The sequence below is a fragment of the Ahaetulla prasina genome, chromosome 2 (genome assembly GCF_028640845.1).
Source record: "Ahaetulla prasina isolate Xishuangbanna chromosome 2, ASM2864084v1, whole genome shotgun sequence".
Taxonomy (NCBI): Eukaryota; Metazoa; Chordata; class Lepidosauria; order Squamata; family Colubridae; genus Ahaetulla; species Ahaetulla prasina.
In genome coordinates this window covers 75,414,797-75,438,231 of record NC_080540.1, presented here as the reverse complement: position 1 = coordinate 75,438,231, position 23,435 = coordinate 75,414,797, and the positions used below count along the sequence as shown (strand labels likewise).

Here is a 23,435-nt window from a genome sequence, read left to right as displayed (position 1 = left end):
GGTGAGGTATTTCGGTTGGTGAGTTATTGCAGGCGTTTTTCTAAGAAAATGCTTTAATCGGTCCAGGGAAGAAAACTGATCATAATTGAACTGAGATTTCAGTTTCTGTAATACCCTGTGAAAGAGTTGATCCCTTTCCCTTTATACCAGTGATATAAAGTTTCTAACCCATGTGCCTGATCTGATCCACTTGGACCAAGCCTATCTGACTTTTGAACATGTCTCTGTTTTGTTTTCCCCTAAGCTCAACCTCTTCCCCAAGAGTGTAAGCTGCTTTGGCTATCCTACTGTTGCCTGGATAGAGAAATGCTGCAAAATTAGTTCCTGCAAGCATTCTATGTTTGCCTTCCATATGTTCCCATAATTAAATATGTTGGGTGGCAGAACTAGTGAAATCAGATGGTCATCATGGAGCATCTGCACATACAACTGTGTTTTTCCTGCTGGGACTCGTGACTCCAGCCATGGGTAGTACTCTGCCCTGTAGCTCTATGGACCGGGTTGAGGTTGAAGGGCAATATCTGACACATTAGAGTTTTCTCTGTGACTTATTTCTAGAATAGTTGGGTTGCCAATCAGTGGAGGCAGGAAACTATGAGAGTCAATTGTACTTGAATCTTATGCTGACTATTCTCTTTCTTGAAACTTGGAATTCTGCAAAGGAGATCTATCTATCTATCTATCTATCTATCTATCTATCTATCTATCTATCTATCTATCTATCTATCTATCTATCTATCTCAAATGTCTTGGACAATAAGGCCAAATATTAACAAAATTTAATCAATCCTGGGAATATATCTCAAAATCTCCACAATTTCTAATCCTTAAAAGTTGTAAGTTCACAATATATTTTAACACACTATTAATAATACAATTAGATTACCTAATCCTAAACTTCCACCTACTAAGCTTAGGTAAAGGTAAAGGTTCCCCTCGCACATACGTGCTAGTCGTTGTCGACTCTAGGGGGCGGTGCTCATCTCCGTTTCAAAGCCGAAGAGCCAGCGCTGTCCGAAGATGTCTCCGTGGTCATGTGGCCGGCATGACTCAACGCCAAAGGCGCACAGAACGCTGTTACCTTCCCACCAAAGGTGGTCCCTATTTTTTCTACTTGCATTTTTACGTGCTTTTGAAACTGCTAGGTGGGCAGAAGCTGGGACAAGTAACGGGAGCTCACCCCGTTACATGGCAGCACTAGGGATTCGAACCTCCGAGCTGCCAACCTTTCGATTGACAAGCTCAACGTCCTAGCCCCTGAGCCACTGTGTCCCCTACTAAGCTTAGTTTATTTTTAATTATAATAGATTCTATTATCTGTTAATATGTATGCTACTATTTTTCCTATTTGTTTTTTCTATTTTTTCATTTTATTAATATATTTTATCATTATCCATAATCTCTTAGCGTTTCCATCATTTATTGAATTTTTAATCACTCTTTTATTTCTCTCTCTTGGAGTCTTATAACCCTTTTTAATATTTTTGTACCTACTGAACATTCCCTTTGGGTTGCCCTTTGTCTCTTTCTGCTGTATTATTTGAACACCCATTAATAAGGCTTTCTTTTTTTGAAAGAGATTTTTCTTTTTTTCTCTAAACATTTCTTCCCCCCCCCCTCTGTTCTATTATAAGCTTTTATGGAATTATCTAATTGATTCCTACTTATTAATCCTTTTACTTAATTATCTTTATCTTCTTGCATCTCGTTTTTGATTTTTTCCTTCCACTGCTTCTTCTAATTTCTCATCTATTTCCTGAATATCATGTTCATCTTTTCCCCCCAATTGTTGAGTGGCTTCTGCACTCATTTCTTTATCTTTAGACAATCCCCTTGTCTCCATATTGTTCTTTATAGTTTCATGCATATTTTTGAGCATCAAAATTATTTCTTCATTTGCCTCTATTATCCCCTGTAGATCCATTTTTTAACAATTTAATAAAGATTACTCAGTATACCTCTTTGGTTCCAACGTCTCAATATTTGAAAACTCCAACTTAATAAAATTCAGTCAATCACATAGTTATACCTCCAAATCCCCTAATCTTTAAAATTCCTTAGTAATTTACAGCCTTGTGGTTTTCCAATTACAGTTCTTCCCAATTGTCCAAATTTTGAAGTCTTATTTAACTTTTCTTTTTTTCTCTTTTCTTCTATCACCTTTCTTCTTTTGCCTCATAAAATGTTCTGTCAAATAGTATTAATAATCCAAATCCAAATTAATCCACTAGGTTCCTCCAATCTTTCAAATCCATAAGCCAATAGCCAGTTTCAATAAAGTTTAATTATTTGCAATTTAGTTCATCTTAGAAATCTTCAAGAGGGAAAAGAAATTCATTAGGTATTTTCAAAATATCCAAATCGTCTTCTAGAATAGTCAGGCCATCTTCCAGGTGTTATTTAGTTTCTTCTATTCTGTGTATTAGACTTTATGTCTATTGGAGCTCACTTCCACTTTCACTAAGAGTACTGATGTTATAGTGCTGTAGTGCTCCACTTTTCAAGTAGATGGCTCTCCTGTTCCCAAGTCCAATATTAAGCAGTATGTCAAAAACAGCTGATTATCCAATAAGTCCAGGGGGTTTAGAAATACAAATGAGCAAGAAAGTTTCTCCCAAAAATCATCTTTCAAATTGTTTAAGGTTTTTTCCAGGATTTCTGTTTTTTAAAGCTTCCCTTGGGCATTTATTTTGCCTCTTAATTTTCAGTCTTTAATCTTCTCCATGTGTCTAATTGCAGCTTCCTTAATGCTTGGAGATTTAAAATTCTTGCACTTAAATTAAATCTTTAGAGTAAGAGTTGGAAATTATCTCACCCAGTTTCAATGCTCTGTCCATGGACCGCTCCAGCACAAATCTTATGGTCCCGGTTTTCCCTGCTTATGACTGCCAAAAATGGCCATCGTCCCTGCTGCCATTCGGGAGAGCTTGCTTCAGACCTAATGAGGAAATTGTTCCTCATGATCCATGAAGCGCTTCTCCCCAACATGGCAGCTTTGATCCTGTATGGTCTCCCAACAGCAGTTGCCGGCTGGATTTTGCAGGGCTCCGTGGAGCCTGCTATTTTCCAAGCCGTTCTCACTATGACGTCAAACGGAAGTCCTCAGATTTCCTCACCCCCCCCCCTCAAAGCTAATGTGCTTCTTATGGTCCGCTGTGTTTCATGATGCGAAAAATACGGTATATCTCAACCCCTGGTGATGAATGATCTCACCCAGAAGCTTCATGTAGATGTTAAAAAAGAGTAGAGAGGGTATCGAGCCCTGTGACATACTACAGAAGAGTGGCCATGGGCTGAACCTCTCCTTTTTACACACTGTATACATTCTCTTCTATTGTTGCCTTAAACTGTCACCTGTCCTTAATGGTATAGAACAATGTAGGTACATATTTACTGGCAACTTCCTTAGTTTCATTTTACTCTCCTACTCTAGGCTAAAAACTAATATTACCCCCCTCCCACTCCCCAGTTCATGGAATATACACTTGCCACTGCATATGTATATGTTTCACCTACAAGTGAAAAATAAGTAGTTTTTCTGATTTGTCATTTTCTTTGCTCGAAGAAGAGCATATCAGTTTTCATTTGCCATTGACATAACCAAATTGAAACTGCATTGATATATTTCTTGGAAATAATGTGTTTTTTCTGAATTTGTGCATTCAGAAAGCTGCTGCGGGAAGACCAGTTGGAGGCTGTGACAAAAGCAGCACAGCAGGAAGAACTGGAAAGAAGAAAACGGCTGGAGCAGCAAAGGAAGGACTACCAAGCCAGCATCCCCACTGTACCTTTAGAGTTTCTCCCAGGTAAACTTTACACAAAGTATTGAGCCAAAAGCTGAATTGAAGCGAAATGTAACAAATAATAATGCTTAATCCTGTCAGCATACTAACTTTGTTCCGTAGTGTTTATTTTATTCTTACATTCATGCCCTGCCTGATCCCCCCAAGGGGGGGAAAAAAGGACAGTATAAGTGTAACTCATAAGTACCTTTGTGATTCACTATGTGTCTGTTTTTCTCTAATATATTTTTCCTTTTGATATCTGAATTGTGTATCATATTAATAATATAAATTGATTTCTATGTTATTATGCCATTCAGGGAAGTGATAGATAATACTTGCTTTAAAAGAATTAATGAAAACAGGTAAAAATTAGGCATTTGTAGTTAGTTGGAACAAATTGGTTCTAACTACTAGTTGCTGCATTTGCTTAATTCCAGTGTGAAATAAATGGTGCTTCACATAAACAGTTTTGTTCTCCATTATTTTAACTCTGAGAAACCATGCTTTCTACCACAAAAATAAGCCAAACTGAGTTATTTTCTCTGCATATTTATCAGTTCCCTCTCTTTCTGAATATGTCATGAAAACTCCATATTTCTATAATATTTTCCTTGTCCCTCTCAATCACAATGTCACAACTAATCCATTAAGAACAGTTTTTTAAACTTCTGATATTCCTCAGGATCAAGTCATATAACTACTAGGTTGAAAAATAATATTTCTAAAATATAACTATATAACTATAACATGGAAATATAATCGATGAATTCATAATTTAAAAGATTTTTCTTGTATTTATTTATTGTCTGAGCTGCATTTTGATCAAAGTTGTTATTTATATTTATAGAAAATGTACAGTATCTCAAAACCCATTAGTAATTGTTCCAAGTTTCACGAATTCAAAAGTGTCCCATTCTTTTTTATCCTTTGCTGAGGAGAATAGGGAGGAATGAAGACCTGGTGTCTTCTCTATGTTAAGCGAACTATTCTTTTATTAATTCCTCTTAAATATTGTATTCCAACATTTTAAAATCATTGTAAACTTTGTGAAGAGGCTAAAAATATACAGGTAGTTCTTGCTTAATGATCACAATTGGGACTGGAAACTCTGTCACTAAGCAGTGTCCTTAAGTGAATCACCCATGGCGGTATCACATGATCATGATTTGCAATTTTACTGCCAGCTTCTACACTGAATATGCTTGTCAGAAGTCAATAGTAAAATGTGCATCTGGCAATCACATGTTCGTGGGGTCATAAGTGCAAAAATCAGTCATAAAGTTACTTTTTTTCAGCGCCATCAAACTTCTCACAGTCCCCAAACAGGGCAGTCATTAAGCAAGAATTATCTGTATGTCAACCCAGTGAAATAGCATTACCTATAATAGATTCAGGCCACATTAAAATAGAGCCATATATGCAAATGCTTGTAGTAAAGCTTTTGATGTTTTCCAATATCCATCATTTCAAGCTGGCCTTAGGAGGCAGTACACTGTGTCTGAGGTGACCTGTCTATCCATCCTCTGACTCCTTTCCGTGGTACCTTTAGATTACAGTATCTAAAGTTCACCTTTCTTATCCTCTTTCAAATTTGGAGCACGGAAGTAAGTGGGTGGGTGGTCTTCTCAATGCTGGGCTATTCAGCAGGACTAATGAGCAAGCAGATTTTGTTTGCATCTATTCTGTGTAATCTGGATGACATCCAAATGCTCCATGGAAAGAGTTTACTTTTTATGCTAGCAAATGAAGAAAGATTCTCTGCAATTTGAAAACAAAAATATTAGCCAAACTTGCTGCTCGTCTTCAAACTGCAAAAGTCTTGACAACAAATCTCACAAATTCTGTTTCATTTATTCAGATTTTGTTTAGATACACTGCAGCATAGAACAAGTTCAGGGCATGTTAATTAATATAGTCAAATTGTGATCATTTGTACTAATAATTATTGAAGACGAAACAGAAAGAAAGTTGTTTGCTATGTTTAGATCACTGTGCTATGTTTGGAGTGGATGATATCATGTTTAAATGTTAAATATAAATGAAAATATACATCTTTAATTCATTTTCAGTTTTATGCTATTGATTCCAGATATAATGACATTTTTCAAACTGATTTTAAGGGTCCTGATAATAATTTGAACAATGTGTTCTTCTAACATTGGAGTCTGAAATAGAGGCTCATGAGTATAGCCTACCAAAAAAAATTAGAATGCAGTAAGAGAAGTACTGGTTAACTTCAGGCAAAACATTACTTGAAGCATATTAGAGTAACTTCTTATATAATCAGTGGTATCGAATTTGGTACAACCAAGATACTTCAGTGAGATCACACATTGATGAGTGAAGTGAGGACAATTTTTAGTCTGATTTTCTCTCCATCCATGATGTACTGAATTTATTGCTTTGTTTTTAGAGGAAATTGCTTTACGAACTGCAGAAGTTGCTCAGCTTCCCCCTCAAGTGTTAAATGAAGAGGTCATCTGCTTAGACAGCACCAGCAGTGGTAGTGAGGATGACTCCAAAGGAAGACTTCACAGCATTAAAGATGGTAAGAACCAATGGAAAATTTATTCCTGCGTTATGGCTTCCAACATCTTTGTATCTTGCAGTCAGTAGAATTTTTTTAAAAAAAAAATACACGTAAATGTTATTTCTAAAGAATTCTAATAATCAGTAACTCCCTCTAACATTCCCAATTTAAAAAATATTTTTACAAACTTATAAAATTTTAAGAAATCGACTCAGCATAATTATGCTATATCAAATAATTACAAAGTGTTCAGTAACTCAGTACTAATCAGAATCAGCCAATATGATTACTTTTGTATTTTCATACTTTATTTTTATTTTATTTCTTCTATTTACCTTTTCCCATTTTTTACTAGAGTATAAAATATGAAGACAGAGGGGCATAAGTCACCTAATATTTAGCTATAAAATATAATGGATATGCTAATCCTCTACATCTGGTTGTGTTGCAGAAGTGATAGAATTAAGTTCAGGAGACGATGAAGCCCTCCATATTGTAGACAGCAGTGATTCTGGCAACGAAGGGGATGATGATACTGAAGAGAGCAGTGGTGCCCACGTGAATGATGCTCTAAATCAGTTAGATGCTTCAGGGCAAGTGATTATTAACATCAATCATCCACCAAATGAGGAAGACATATATCTGGCTCCTCAACTTGCACGAGCAGTAAAGCCTCACCAGGTATTGAAATTTCTTCTGCAGAAATGTACATAATTGTCACCAAATTGTCTTCTAGAAATTTTACTGTGACATATCATTGGTTTGTGTAAACTTCGGTGGGGTTTTTTTTGTCTGCATATGTGTATATGCATCTACAGATTAGATGTTTAACCACTAATTTGATAGTAACCATCCATAATCTTTTTGATATCATTTATTACTCTTTCTAGATTGGTGGTATTCGTTTCCTGTATGATAATTTGGTGGAATCCCTGGATAGATTTAAAACCAGCAGTGGGTTTGGCTGCATCTTAGCTCATAGCATGGGGCTGGGCAAGACTCTGCAAGTCATCTCCTTTTTGGAAGTACTTTTCCGTCATATTAAAGCAAAGACCGTCCTGGCAATTGTACCTGTAAGTAGGCTGTACAAAAATGTTTACTTAAGACTGTTTAAAAGTCCTTAGCAAGTTTTGCTTTTCCTCAACTTCTATATTTGCCTCTTTAAATTTTGAAATATCCATGAAATAGTCGTATAATTTTTTTTCAGTGTTTAAGATATTGGTAGAATGAAATACATAATTGATGATGGATCCCTTTCTTACCATTTTTCTTACAGGTAAATACTCTTCAGAACTGGTTAGCAGAGTTCAACATGTGGCTTCCAGCACCAGAAGCACTTCCTGCTGACTATGACCCAAAAGAGATTCAGCCTCGCACTTTTAAAGTCCACATTTTGAATGATGAACACAAGTAAGGGGAATTAATTCTGTTTCGGAGATGTTATTTATAATTGCTGCTGTTAGAGCATTTGTGCCCTGTTTATGGATCTTGGAAAGTTCTCTTGCCAATTTGTACGGATCTCTTTATGACAACCTCTGATTAATTTCAGTGTTACAATAAGTATCACTGCCAAAATAAGTAGGATACCATCCATTAAATTGCCACCTCGGCTTGCTCACATTCTGAATCTTACAATGCTGTCCTCTTTTATTATCTTACAAAATATAAAAAAAGAAAATAACTTTCCCAGAAAAATTAAGCATATAGGAAGAAAATTATGCTCACGGAGGGGGGAAAAAAGAAAGAACCGTATTGCATTTTAATGTGAGTGAAGCCAGGGACATTGTTTGAATGCAAATAGTTTTGGCTCACTGAGAGTCTAAGATTAGTGACAGCCATAGTTAATAGCAGGATGTGTCCTATCCATTGTATTTTGAACTAGCTTGACTTTCCAAATAGACTTTGAATATACATAACATGCATATAAAGTTAAATTCTCCTTTTTCACAAAGACTGTCCCATTTATATTTTGTCTACCTGTTGTTGTTTTTTCCAGGACCACTGCAGCACGTGCCAAAGTGGTAACTGAGTGGGTGACAGATGGTGGTGTATTGTTGATGGGCTATGAGATGTACCGCTTGCTTTCATTGAAGAAATCCTTTGCTACAGGCAGAAAGAAGAAAAGCAAAAAGCAAACTGGCCCTGTCATTATTGATGTGGATGAAGAAGATCGTCAGCAGGAGCTCTTAAAAGGTGAGAACCCACAAACCTCCTTTTACGTATATCTTTCATTTCTATTTAAATGACACAATCCTTAGACAACTATTTTTACTAGCATTTGCACATGAACAGACAGATATTCTGAAATTAGGAATCCACTAAGGCAGGGGTCTCCAAACTTGGCAACTTTAAGACTTCTGGACTTCAACTCCCAGTATTTCCCCACCAGCATGGCTGTCTAGGGAATTCTGAGAATTGAAATCCACAAATCTTAAAGTTGCCAAGTTTGGAAAGCCATGTGCTAAGGAATATATTTCCAGTTTCATCAGAAAAATGTTCTAGTTTGTATGAATTGTTTAATTAATTTATAATTCCTTTATTAACACAAAATGTTTGGAAGAAGAGTTTCTCTAGTATGTATATAATTGTTTTGCTGCATGTTTCATTACTGTAATGCAACTTTTTGTGGAAAGATTTTGTGTTAACATTGTCCCAGTTCTCACTGTTTTTCACTGGTTCACTGCTTTTAAAAAAAAATAAAATTACATTATGAACATGTATTCTAGTTTCACTTGCCATTGTATTCAGTGAAGGATGTCATTGAGAATTGTAAATGATACTTATCTAGCCCAAGACAGGGAAGTGATCAGTGTCTTTATCTTGTCAGTGTTGTCTTGAAAACTGAAGCAGAGATTTCTGATATCCAGTAATAATTTCTGAACAGCTCATTTTCCTTTCTCCGAATGCCTTACTGGATTTAGCACAATTTATAATTATGCAACTTCAATTAAGGCTAAAGCAGAACAGATTTCCTTGGAGACATTTTCTTTTCCTTTTAGGAATTGAGAAAGCTTTATCCCGGCCTGGACCAGATGTGGTCATTTGCGATGAGGGACACCGGATAAAGAATTGTCATGCAAGCACCTCTCAGGCTTTGAAAAACATCAGATCTCGGCGAAGGGTAGTTCTGACTGGCTATCCTCTGCAGAACAATCTAATTGAATATTGGTGTATGGTAGACTTCGTACGCCCCGACTTTCTTGGTACCCGACAGGAATTTAGTAATATGTTTGAGCGCCCTATCCTGAATGGACAGTGTATTGACAGCACTCCCCAAGATGTCCGTCTAATGAGGTATCGCAGTCATGTCCTGCACAGCCTGTTGGAAGGCTTTGTACAAAGGTGAGGCCATTTGCCACTTTCTCAGTCTTTGGAAGAAGTATTTAAATAATGAGAGGATGGGAAGGTTTGGTTCATCGGGTTGATGGATTAGATTTAGACCATGATTAGCAATACCATTTTGGTACATGTGTCATTAAATCTAGTTTCACAATAATAGACTGCTTTGGTAGAATTTTTCATTTGGGGATATGAAAATAACTTATGAGGACTTGATAATGTAAATGCTTGAAGTATATAAATTAAATGTAATTTCATCATAGAGTATAGTATGTGGAAGGAAATACTTGTGAGATCATATTTTGTTACAGACTAAACATTAAGAATTTGCAAATATCTGCTGTGGAAAATTAATCTCCACATATAAAGTACTGATCACACTTGTTCTTTTACACTTATTAATAATAATACCTAAATTGGTATTTCCTCCTTTCCATTCCTAATAGAGGAATGGAGAGCAGACTTTGAGGAATTTCTTTCCTAATGTTCTTTTCTCTCTTGTTTCTGTAGACGAGGGCACAATGTGCTGAAAGTTCAGCTTCCCTATAAGGAAGAACACGTTATCTTAGTGCGTTTGTCAAAAATCCAGCGGGCTCTTTATACTGAGTTCATGAATAGGTTTCGTGATGCAGGCAACAGCGGCTGGCTGGGACTGAACCCACTTAAAGCTTTCTGTGTTTGTTGTAAGGTGTGTTTTTAATAAAAAGGGAACAGTATTTTGTGTAGGGTTTTATGAAAATATAACTATTAGGATGTATTAGCATTATTTAGAAGTCACTTTCTTTTCATTCTACATCTTGAATGTTGTGTCTAATTTTTTCTAACAATATGATGATAATAGAGAATACTACCATCTTTTAAGGATCCCTAAACATTCTCTGAATACCGGTTACCAGTGATACAAAGCTTTATTTATTTATTTATTTATTTATTTTATTAAATTTCTATACCGCCCTTCTCCCGAAGGACTCAGGGCGGTGTACAGCCAAAATAAAACACAGAATATATACAATTAAAAGAATTTAAAATGAACTATTACTATGCGGCCGATAATTAAAACATTTAAAAAATTTAAAATTTAAAATATTATTAAAACCCCAATTTAAAAACAACTATTTATGCCAGATTAGATTGCAATTTGGCATAGGGTATTTTGATTAGAGTGCTTTGACTACCTGGACACAGCAATATTAATGACATGAAAAGACTATCTGTATTTTTAATCATAATAATTTTAGAAAATAAACTTTTCCAACTTGTAGACTTTTCTTACATAAAGCCTTACTGTGTTTCCCCAGCCCTTATATATTTATTTAAAAGATAGGCCACAGACCTCTTTGTTGCTTTTGCTGCAAGAGACTAATGTGGCTGTCCGTCTGGAATTTGGTAAAATTACTGCTGCTCATGCTCATCCCCTTCAGTGAGGCAACCATAACAGTAGGTAAAGAAAATAGTCACCAATCTCATGAATGAAAAACACCTAGAATTAATAATAAATAATAATTAAGTATTTGATAATAATTGCCAAGTAATTTGCCATCCTCTCTCAGATATGGAATCACCCTGATGTGCTATATGAAGCATTGCAAAAAGAAAATTTGGCAAATGAGCAAGATCTGGATGTAGATGACCTTGGCACAGCTGGTACCAATTCACGCTGCCAGTCACAGGGCATAAAAGTGAAAACAGAGAGCAATGCTCTGCCATCTACAATTGGGGAGGCTACCAATAGCAAGTATATTCAGGGCATTGGCTTCAGTCCATTTCAGGAAAGAGCCAATCAGGTTGTAACGTATGAATGGGTGAGTACCAAAATCAAAACTCTTGGTGTTTTTTTTTAAACTTCTTCCTCCTTTTCTCTTCAGCATGATGGATGTTTGAAGCAGTATCTTACATCTACCTGTGCACAAATGTATTACATTCATGCTATGTAGGGACTCATTTCCCATAGAGAATATTTTAAAGGTCATTGTTATGGATGAAATAGTTCTGAGTAGAATTTTTCTTACCTTTGGTTCCTCTTTTCATTTTTGTGAAAAATCTCGTGTCTTCCTATTTTACTCATTGCAGCTTCAAATGGGATTGCATCATTTACTGCTATTATTATTCTATAGCAATTCTCTGATCATCTTGCATTATCTGGAGATCTTTGTTATCTGTGTTTTTGTAGAATGTAGCTGGTAATTGATTTGCTTGTAGGATTATCTAACTAGAATGAGAATATGGGCTATATCCCAGAGCTTAGGTATAGTGAAGGAAGCTAAGAACACTGGGGTTCTATGTTGCTGAAAACTTTACAAATCCTTTTGCATTGTCAATACTTTTGCATACATATGACCTAAAAGGTTATCTGTTCTCCCCACGAGTCCTAAAACTGGATAAAGGGAACTCAAATAAATAATGGAGTAAAACCATTATACTTGTTTAAAGAATAATTTTCCTATGCTGCAATGCAAATCCTTGCCTTTTGCCAAATGTTAATACTTTTCATTCAAGTCCAAAAGTATTTCTGTATTTATACAGAAATACTAAACAATCAAAAAAGATAAACAAACCTTTAAGTATCACTGTAGTTTAGAAGCAGTATAACAGAATAACAGAGTTGGAAGGGACCTTCAAGGTCATCTAGTCCAATCCCCTGTCCAGTGCCCTGCTCAAGCAGGAGACCCTATATATCATTTGATTGTCAAGTCTCTTCTTAAAAACCTCCAGTGATGGAGCACCCACAACTTCTGAAGGCAAGCCGTTCTGCTAATTAATTGTTCTGTCAGGAAATTTCTCCCTATTTCTAGAGAGTTCCTAGAGAGAACCTAGTTGGTTCTCTTCTTGATTAGTTTCCATCAGTATATGAGAAGGTTTAGGGTTTTTAAAATCAAATCCTAGTGTAATTATGGTATTTAAATGGATAATAAAGAAATTGTCAAAGGATATGTTTTATGAGAAATAGATTTTTGCTATTTTTTGGAAGGACTTAGCATTATATTGCTTATGAATGGATTTGTTTCTGATTATGTTTGTAAGGACACACAAGATATTAGGGAAATCCTGAGTTATAAATTGAATTGTGATGTATGTAGCAAGTCTCACTGAGAGATGTTCTGTTTTACCTGCAGGCTAAAGATATCCTTTGTGATTATCAGACAGGAGTCTTACAAAATTCACCTAAGATGGTGCTGTTGTTTCATCTAGTAGAAGAAAGTGTGAAACTTGGGGATAAACTATTGGTGTTCAGGTAAAAGGACTATGGGAAAACATTTAAAATATATTGTAAAGCAGTGTGAATAAATAAATATTATTGATTACAACTGAACTATTCATTAAAACATTACCTCGTAGAAAGAGAATGTTCATTAAATTTCTGCTGATTAGCTAATAATAAACCCCTTGTTGATTTCCTACATTTTTAAGATTACCCTTAAAAGATGCTTAAAAATGACAGTGGGTTCAGCCTAACTGGAGAATGCCTAGCAAAGAGCGCTATATTATTATCCCTACCTTAAAAGATTTACCATGGTTGCATTTGATTTTGAGGCATTTTTCAACATAGTTTTCCAAGTTGTAAAGATCTGGATGCAATTTAATGTTGCTTTCATATTTTTCCATGATTTTATAAGGTTTTTGACATCTGAGATACAGTTGCTTTTGACTGTAGAACATCGACTAATCAATAAAGGGTGCTTGAACTCTTACTTCACTTTTCGTAAAATGATGATATTCTGTAAAGTAGCAAAGCTAGTCAATTAGAATTTGGGATTAAAGATATATTTTATGTTTCTGTTGGCTAGCATACTGTTGATTTTATTGCAGACCATTTTTTACGATACAAGCAAAAATCTGTAGTATACAACAACCTGAGCCTACTTTTTTGTGGGAGAAATTTAGAACTATAACAATTTAGAAAAAGAACTAGAAAAATATGGAAAAAATCTGCTAGAGTTTTATATCTCTCAGTATAGCTCCATTGTTGGGTTTCTTCAGTTGATAATATGGAAACTATTCTGCCTGCCATCATTATTTTTACGTATATATTAACAATTAATTCGACCCTCTTCTTTCAATTTGAAATAGTTGCCCTATTCCTAATCCTCCATTGGGCCATGCATATGACGGTGAGGATGGGTTAACTTACATGGAATCATCATGTGTAAAATTGGCTGACAGTGTGGACAGAGTCTAAACTTTACCACTTAAGCTGTACTGTCAGGCATTTATGTGTTTTTTGTCAGTCTGAAAGAAACTCTTGTCTTTTTATAGCCAAAGCCTTTCCACATTGTCTGTCATTGAAGATTTCTTGTCAAAAAGGCCAGTGCCTTCTCCCCCAGGCTTGGATGCACAAGGAATCCATAACTGGATCCGAAATGTGAATTATTATAGTAAGTACAGCATGTTCTTCAGTCTCTAAAGATTTCAAAGTAACAAATTTAATGAAAAGGCATAAGCTTGTGTGAAAACAGCTCACTTCACCAGATTCATGGAATGACATACTCCGTGCACCTGACCAAGCTTCTGAAAACTCATCCTTTTATATATATATATAAATATATATATATGTAGGTCTTTGGTTATTCGGGTTTTCTCCCGCGTAAAATTGGAAGTGTCTTGGCAACGTTTCGACGAAGTCTCATTCATCATCTTCAGGCTTCAGCTTCGTGCTTCTGGGAGCAATGTGTGATTGCAGCTGTTTCTTCCTTTTTAACTGCTAGTGGGGGTTTGAACTGATTGGGTGGGAGCTTGGCTGTGCTCTGATTGGATGGGGTTTTTTTGTGCTATGATTGGCTGGGGGTGTGTCCTGTTTGGGTGGGAGCTTGGTTGTGCTCAGATTAGTTTGAGTTCCAGGGGGATTTGAGCTGGTGAGTGCATTGCTGTTGTTTGGCTTCGTGTTTGTGGTCGTGCTACATCTTCATAGTGGGTGTCTGTCTGCTATATGTATGGGTTGGAGGGGTTTGAAATGGCTAATGTTGCAGCTGCGGTCTGGCTTCTGGTCCTTGGTCGTGTTTCCTGATCAGTGTGGGTTTGGGTCTGCTTTCTGGGTGGATGTGTGGTGGTGACATCCTGTGTGGACCTCGTGAGTGTGGGTCTGGTGTCATTCCTCGTGTTAGGGACTCGTTTGTCAATAAGGGCGGGTTTCCAAATGGCTGGTAGGCGGGAGGTATCATCTCGTTTGTTCATGCTGTGTGGGTGTTTTTCTATCTCGATGGCTTCTCTGATTATTCTGTTGTTAAAGTGTTCAGTTTTGGCGATAGTTCTGGTCTTTTTAAAGTCAATATCGTGTCCTGTGGCTTTAAGGTGTTGGACCTGGAAGAAGTTGGTTCCTCTTTTTTGACTGAGTTCTTGTGTTCTTCAATGCGTGCACTTATTCTTCTGTTGGTTTGTCCGATGTATGTGGTGGGGCAGGCGGTGCATGGGATTTCATATACTCCTTGATTTTCTAACTCAATATTGTCTTTGGGGTTTCTTAGGATGGTGGATATTTTTTTGGTTTGTGCAGAATGCTGTCTTGATGTTATGTTTGTGGAGGATCTTGCTGATTCTGTCTGTGGTGCCTTTTATATATGGGAGGAGGGCTGTGCCATTTTCTTGTTCTCTGTCTTGGATTTTAGTGGGGGGTTCTTTTTGGATTAGTATGGTAATCTTATTTCTCTGGAATCCATTGGATGTTAGTACATTTGTGAGAGTGTGTAGTTCGGTTTTTAGGTGTTGTTCGTCAGCTAAGCGTTTTGTTCTAGAGATGAGTGTCTTGGCTACGGAGTTGATCTGTGCTGGGTGGTGGTGTGAGAGTGAGTGCAGATAGCGGTTTGTGTGTGTTTTGTTCTGGTAGATGGTGTGTCCTAGGGAGCCATTGGGTTTCTTGTAGATTAAGACATCTAGGAAGGGAAGTTGGTTGTTAACTTCTGTTTCCATGGTGAACTGTATTTTGGGGTGTAGGCTATTGAGGTGTGTGAGGAAGTTGTCAAGTTTTTCTTTCCCGTGTATATATATATATATATACATACATACATACATACATACATACATACATACATACATACATACATACACACACACACACACACACACATGGTTATTTGGGTTTTCTCCCGCGTAAAATTGGAAGTGTCTTGGCGATGTTTCAACGAAGTCTCATTCATCATTTTCAGGCTTCAGCTTCGTGCTTCTGGGAGCAATGTGTTTTGCACACATTGCTCCCAGAAGCACGAAGCTGAAGCCTGAAAATGACGAATGAGACTTGGTCGAAACGTCGCCAAGACACTTCCAATTTTAGGCGGGAGAAAACCCGAATAACCAAAGACCTACATACAAACACCTGCGAAAACCTCAGAAAACATACACACACACACACACACACACACACACACACACACACACACAGAGAGAGAGAGAGAGAGAGAGATGTTTTCTGAGGTTTTTGCGGGTGTTTGTATGTAGGTCTTTGGTTATTCGGGTTGTCTCCCGCGTAAAATTGGAAGTGTCTTGGCGACGTTTCCACGAAATCCCATTCGTTATCTTCAGGCTAGGTGTTTACAGCTTCGTGCTTCTAGGAGAAATCTTTCATTTCTCTTAGAAGCACGAAGCTGTAAACACCTAGCCTGAAGATGACAAATGGGATTTCGTCGAAACGTCGCCAAGACACTTCCAATTTTACGCGGGAGAAAACCCGAATAACCAAAGACCTATAGATATAGATATAGATATAGATATAGATATAGATATAGATATAGATATAGATATAGATCAGAATGCTTCTGGCAGCAGTTTCTCCAAATATATATATTGGAGAAACTGCTGCCAGGGGCCTTCTGATTTTTGCCTACTATACATTAACTCTCCTTCAGCATTGAAAAACACTACTTTCCTTGCTTTTTTTTTTCATGCTAGAAGCATATGGTCTTCTTCCTATTTATATGATTAGTTGCAAGGTTTTTGAATAATGTTTTGGTTAGAAGTAGCTTTAAATGGATTTTGCCCTATTCATCTCTCAAACCATCATACTTTTTGTACTCTACATATTTTTATTTTGATAGAAGTTATACAGAAATGTTTGTAATAATCTAATTCTTCTCACATAGGACTGGATGGAAGTACCTCTGCCTCAGAGAGAGAACGATTGATTAACCAGTTCAATGATCCTAGCAACACTTCTGTTTGTCTTTTCCTTCTTTCAACAAGGTAAGTTCGAGTACTTACTAAGGATAGAGACATGCGATTGACTATGAAGAATAGTGGATAATGTTCATCCTGAAAGAGGATGGAATCTACTTCATTTAAGGAACATTTAGAATTCCATTTGGATTTAGTTGGTTTTTTTTTCCCATATCTGTTATCTTCAAATACTAACATCATATTAATTTTTATAAAGCTTTGAACAAAGGCAGTAAATCCCAATGAATATTTGATTTGCAGTATACCAAGGCAACATTTCCAGGCAAATAACTATTCATTTTTCCCCTCCAGAGCTGGATGTTTAGGTGTGAACCTTATTGGTGCAAACAGAGTGATAGTATTTGATGCTTCTTGGAATCCATGCCACGATGCACAGGCAGTATGTCGGGTATATCGTTATGGACAGAAGAAGCCCTGCCACATCTACCGGCTAGTTTCTGATTACACTTTGGAAAAGAAAATTTATGACCGTCAGATCTCCAAGCAAGGGATGTCAGGTAGATCGTGCCTTGCCTTAGGCAGATCTTGCCATGCAGTAGGCAGATTTCTTTTGGTCTCTGAATTTGGCTCTCTTTGCTTTTAGGTTTGGGATAAGATTTCCAGCTCTCCCCATCTTCACCCCACCCGCCCCTTTTAAAGGTGCAATAATTTGCTAATATCACAGGTTAAGGGAATGTTATTGGAGATACAGATGAAGCAGGAACTGTAGTTCTTCCTCTTTGGTGATCAATGTATATTTTCTTTTAGATCGTGTTGTGGATGATTTGAATCCAGTGTTGAACTTTACCAGGAGAGAGGTGGAAAACTTGCTGCACTTCGTGGAAGAGGAATCTGAGCCTGCCCAGCTTTCATTTAACCCCAGTAAGATCAAGGAATCTGTTTTACAGCTGGCCTGTCTCAAGTACCCTCACCTCATCACCAAGGTTAGGAAAGAGTAAAATCCCCATATCCATGCTATTTTAATAAGTTGTCTATAAAAATTACTTCTAATAAAGTATATTAAGAATATATGGTGCCTGCAAGAAATTAAATTCACGAAAATTTGCCTCCTCAAATTACTTATGTCTGATTCTCATTGTTTTATTATAAACTGCTTCTGATTATCAGATGAAATGTATTCAAGGAATAGGATATAACGGAGTACTTGTTTATGTCAAGGAAAGCCCAGTATTCAAGGAATAGGATATAACGGAGTACTTGTTTATGTCAAGGAAAGCCCAGGGTTAATATATTGCTTACATATTTCATCATAGGTGGGATTCAGCAGTGTTACTTCATTGTAAATACCATTTCCCCTTTGCAACAAATTCCTTAGTTTTATCTCATATTATACTACCACCTATGTTCCAAAGAGTTGGAGGAGTCTCCAGATCAAGTCTGAAGTGCGTGGAGAGAAGTGGTGGTGGGGTAGATTGGGGGTGGCGGGGGAGGTAGAATGTATTATTATGTAGGTAGAATCTACTACTTTAATATTGACTGTAGTCTAGCATAAGGACTGGCCTCTAAATTTTTGCAGTCTTATTGCTTGATTATCTATCTGGCTAATAAAGAAGGCAAGTGGCTGTAGATCAGGTTTCCTTAAAATCGTCAGTATTGATCACCAAAGTCAATGGGACAATCCATTCCTGTTGTTTTTGTATAGTATTATTAGTTTACATAATATTTATTAAATTACCGTATTTTTCAGAGTATAAGACACCCTTTCCCCCCCCCCCAAAAAGAGGGTGAAAATCTGGGTGCGTCTTATACTCTGAATGTAGCCCCGCCCAGCTTCTCAAACAGAGGGTTCAGAGGCTGAAAAAATCATCAGAAACGAAGCTTCAGAAAAGAAGCTCCCAAATAGAGCTTCAGAAAAAAAGCCCCCCAAACAGAGCTTCAGAGGCTTTTCTTCTGAAGCTGTTTCTGAGGCTTTCAGAGGCAGATTTTTTTTTTCTGAAACAGAGTTTCAGAACTTTCTGTTGTGGCTCCCGCCCCCGAACCTGGCCCCATGCCTGAAAGTGCCTTGGAGCCGGGCCTGCTGCCAGAAAGTGACTTGGACAGTGAGGGGGAAGGGCCGTCAGGACTTACCTCGGAAGCACTGGCCTCCCTGGATCAGCTCCAGGCGCCAGAAGCAGGCCAAGTGAAAGAGATAACGAGGCATCCTTCCCCTGACTCTTCCCCCCCCCCAGGCCACGCCTGCAGATCCAGCGGACAGCAATCAGGCTTGGCTCAATCCCAGGTTTCGTAGGCAGGAGAGAAGGGAACAACAGAAGCAGGGGAGGGGCAGGCCTAGGAAGTGCTGAGTCATGGAGCTACACCCCACAGGATATAAAAGGCAGCAAGAGCTGGTTTGTCTCTTTGTATCAGGCAAATCCACGGATTGACTAGAGCTGAAGGTTGTGACTCACCAGCGTCTTGGCAGCTAACAAGGGCTCTTGGCAGATGCTGGCTCTTTTGCTGCCAGAGCTGATAAGAGCCGGCTAATTAAGCCATCGTTCGGATGGAGGCGAAGAGGACATAACACTCTCAGAGGCAGAAACAAAAGCAAAAAAAAAGCAAGGCACAGAGTTCACAACCAAGGAGCTTGTTACTAAAATTCACCTCTGGGAACAGCTGAATGGGGGTATTCCGGGAGGCCAATCCACCTGCCAATCAACTTTTTTCTTATTTTCCTCTCCAAAAACTAAGGTGCGTCTTATACTCCAGTGCATCTTATACTCTGAAAAATACTGTATTTTCTTATAATGTTTGGGGATCGAACAATCTAAAACTTTCATGAAAGGGTTGATGAGCTGAAGCGCTTGGGGGTCCCTACTGTAGATGAAGACCTGGCTTTTCCCCAAAGTCACTGAAGCCAGGATATATATGGAGGGCTGGCATTTGTGGACGTCCCTGCAGGCTGGGAGTTGGCAACTTCTTGCTGGCTTCTCCACTGATACTGGTTGTGGGAAGTCAGCAGCAACAAGCTCCTAACAAGCATTGGATTTGGTTAACATCTGCAATTAGGGCTACAGAGATTGCTATCACTGAGCAATGCAGAGGTGCCTTATAATTGCATTACTTAGCAGTGGAAATTTCTATCCCATTTGCTATCATAAATCAAGGACTATCAGTATGTTTAATAAATAAAAAATACACTGATGTAGGATAAGATTCCTTCCCATTCCTACATTAGATTAAAATTGTGGCATAACGCTAAATACGTACTCCTAAAATAGAGATACCTAATGTCCTGATATTATCAAGGGGGATTAAATACTTATAAAATAATATCAAAATGGTCCTAATTATTTCATTAGAACATTTGGAGGTTTATTTTGATTGTTTGGGGGAGGGGGGATAATGTTTGACTTCTTGCTGTTTTGTGATACTTTCAGTAAACCAACCTCCTTATGCTTTAATCACCACAGGAGCCTTTCCAGCACGAGTCCCTGCTAATCGATCGTAAAGAGCACAAGCTCACCAAGGCAGAGAAAAAAGCTGCAAAAAAGAGCTATGAGGAAGAAAAGCGTGCATCTGTCCCTTATACCCGTCCTTCCTATGCTCAGTATTACCCAGCCACTGACCAGAATCTGACAAATATTCCTGCCTTCAATCAAAGGAACTGGTGGGTATCTTGTTCCTTTCCATGATGTTAAAACAGGAGTAGCAAAACGTATCTCCCACTTCTCCCCCCTTGGCAGTGTTTACCTGGTCCCCAGAATATAGGTAAAACAAAGTAGGGTATTGTTGTCTTGGTAGCTGTGAACAGTTGAAGCTGATACAGAAAATGAGTCAATACTTAGAGTGCATTGAATAGAATCTTATTGCGATGGGGAAACCAGTATTGAAAGTGCCAGTAGCACATTCAGGCCATAGCACACAGACTTAGTAGTACTCACTTCCCACCTAGGATATTAGGTATGTTTTTTAAATTCATTACTGTTGATTACTTGACACAATGTGGGAGAAAATGAAAGTATTTCTGTTTAGTATGTCACTTATTATAGATCTTCCTTAGGTGAGTGCATATAGAGAAATTAATGTATGATTGGCAGCTCATAGACATCCCTTTGTAGTGTACTTATTCCCTTCTTGTGAAAGATCCAGGAAGAGCTATTTACCATATTTTTCAGCATATAAGACGCACCTTTTTACCCCCCAAAAGAGGGTGAAAATCTGGATGCGTCTTAAATGCCGAATGTAGCTCCCCCCTGCCGCCCCCCACCCTTCAGAGGTTGTCAGCTGAAAATCCTCTGTGGAAAGCAGGTCCACTGTGGGTTGTGCTGTGGGTTGGCTGTAGGACATGATCCGGGCCCTCTTCTTCCCCTTTTGGCGTCATTGATGCATTTCCGCTTCGCTTGCTTCTTGGAAAATGGTTGCAGGCGCCGCTTGGCTTTGAGGAGCCGAGGCGGAAGAGAAAGCCATCCTTCATCGCTGCTTTGGGAGTCGCTGCCATGGGTCGGGAATCGAGGGAGTGAAGGGGCAGCGGACTTTCGGAGCCGGCTTGGCTGTCATGTTGGGGGAGGAAAAAGAGCGTCGCCTCCTGCATGGCGTTTTCCGGCGTTTTTTCCCTCAATTCTCCGAAGCAATTTGCAAAGCCCCGCGCCGTCCTCCAACTTTTCTGCAAATTGCTTCAGAGAATTGAGGAAAAAAATGCCAGAAAACGCCATGCAGGGAAGCAACGCTTCGGGCAGTGGGGGAGGAAAAAGAGTGTTCGCGTTTTTTCCCCCCATTTCCCAAAGTGTTGCTTCCCTGCATAGCATTTCCGGCAGGTTTTTTTTCTCAATTCTCTGAAGCAATGTGCAGAAAAGTTGGAGGAGGGCGCGGGGCTTTGTTGAACGTGGCCCGCCCACGGCTGTCATCCACTTCGTAGAGCAACGGGACACGCAGGTGGTAGGCAGCAGGGCGCTGCGAGTCCAGCCGGAGTTCCTGGCCATGGATCTCCAACTGGCCTGGGTGGCAGAGCTGAGTAATGGCAGTTCAATGGTCATTCTCCCCACTCACGGGGATCAGGCTAGGCACCGAGTCCCAGCTGTTGCGATATCCCTGAAGGTCCCCGTAGGAGCACTGCCGGAGGCTCTGGTGGTGGCAGGCGGGACTGGCTTGGGCGGAGGGGGTCTCGGAGCTTCATACTGTGGGCTGGGTGGCGGATAGACGTAGGGTGAAGGGAAAGACGGCAAGGGGGAATCGTCTGGCTCTCCAGCCTCTTCTGGGGGCGGTCAAGCTCCTGCAGCCGGCGGTATCCAGAGCAGCATGGCCTGCAGGACGCCCTTATACTTGATGTGGTTGAGGGGGATGGCATTGGTTGTGGTCCAGTTGTGGGAAGAAATTTCACCAGGCGGCGGAATTGGGTATTTCAGGCTACCCAATCTGGGCTGCAAAAATTTGAACTGCTGAAATCTTTATGAACTCCCTTCTGGGGGTCTCTGGACTTTGAAAGCACAGCTATGCAGCCCTTGTGTTTTATTGTTTTTAAATAACCTGCAGGTTCTCCAGATATTTCTGAACTCCACTCCCCGTCAAAACCAATCAGCATTGATAGAGATAAGCAAACTAGGAACTGCATTTTTACATAATTAATATTAACAGTTATATTTTAATTGATCTTAATTGTGAATAGCAATCATATTAATTAAATCAGTTTGGCACAAGATTTTACACACATTTTTTTAAAAAAAGAATTCTGCCTCTGCCTACCATGATCCTGATGCTGGTAGGCAGAGGCAGAATTCTTTTTTTCTTGTCGTCCCCCCCCAAAAAAAAACAACAAAAAAAAACTAAGGTGCGTCTTATATGCCGGTGCGTCTTATACGCCGAAAAATACAGCAAGCAGAAACAGGGTGATAGAGTGGAAGGTCCTGCTTGTGAAAGGCTGTTGGGTTCTTTCAAATTCTGTAATCATATTGACTTATCCCTTGCTTTATAGGCGACCAAGCCTGAAAGGTGAGGACCGGCCAGTGGCAAGTGTGCGTCCTGTTCAATCCACCCCTATTCCAATGATGCCTCGTCATGTCCCCTTAGGCAGTATGGGAGCAGCTTCGGTTTCCAATCCTGCTATTAATTTCCCTATCAATTACCTGCAACGAGCTGGTGTTCTCGTGCAGAAGATTGTCACCACAACAGGTCAGTTGCTTTGGCAATTACACTATAGTCTACCTTTCTTAGGAAACGAGATTGCACCAAAAATGAACAGAGAGGGTGTTTTTTTTTTCAAGAACACATTGAGGTTAGTCCTCTGATAACAGACTCTTATGTTGACCCTTCATTGCTATGTTTTAAATAGGACAGCCACACATTTCTAAGGCTCAGGGCTCAATCCTAACATAGGTCTAAAACAAGACTTAATTGCCATTACTTTAATTCATTCTACATGTTTATCTTCCTTATATTTGCTCTAGGGGAAATAGAGAATATTTTTCCATTATGAAAGAGAAACATTGGCAAAACTATTTGGTCATAAAGACATAATGTGCCTAATGAAAATTCTGCATTCTACCCAGCTACCAAAAGTGTTGGAAGCTTAGTCATTTTTGTACATGCGTTTCTCTTTTCATTTTACAAAAACACAAAGTACTTGAAAAGACAAAGGAGAGTAGCTGAAATGTCACTGCTGCAGCCTCCTTTGTTAACTCGTCATTTTCTTGAACTAACAGTTAAAT

General features: G+C 38.7%; 1 protein-coding gene across 14 annotated transcripts in view; it reads left to right on the top strand.

The window, feature by feature from the left end:
* Positions 1-23,435, top strand: part of RAD54L2 (RAD54 like 2) — a 72,893-nt gene that overhangs the window by 25,660 nt on the left and 23,798 nt on the right. For 12 of the 14 annotated variants that reach the window (XR_009153210.1, XR_009153211.1, XR_009153209.1 and 9 more), the window contains exons 4-19: positions 3,667-3,806; positions 6,199-6,333; positions 6,767-6,996; positions 7,206-7,388; positions 7,592-7,725; positions 8,312-8,508; positions 9,315-9,657; positions 10,165-10,342; positions 11,205-11,456; positions 12,768-12,886; positions 13,909-14,027; positions 16,722-16,821; positions 17,107-17,312; positions 17,563-17,738; positions 20,205-20,401; positions 22,703-22,899. Coding sequence is in view for 8 of the 14 variants with exons in the window: in XM_058166922.1 (XP_058022905.1) it covers positions 3,667-3,806; positions 6,199-6,333; positions 6,767-6,996; positions 7,206-7,388; positions 7,592-7,725; positions 8,312-8,508; positions 9,315-9,657; positions 10,165-10,342; positions 11,205-11,456; positions 12,768-12,886; positions 13,909-14,027; positions 16,722-16,821; positions 17,107-17,312; positions 17,563-17,738; positions 20,205-20,401; positions 22,703-22,899 (2,906 nt within the window). In the remaining 6 variants the exon portion in view is untranslated. The remainder of the gene's footprint in view (positions 1-3,666; positions 3,807-6,198; positions 6,334-6,766; positions 6,997-7,205; positions 7,389-7,591; positions 7,726-8,311; positions 8,509-9,314; positions 9,658-10,164; positions 10,343-11,204; positions 11,457-12,767; positions 12,887-13,908; positions 14,028-16,721; positions 16,822-17,106; positions 17,313-17,562; positions 17,739-20,204; positions 20,402-22,702; positions 22,900-23,435) is intronic. The other 2 variants (XM_058166924.1, XM_058166923.1) reach the window with 1 other exon arrangement.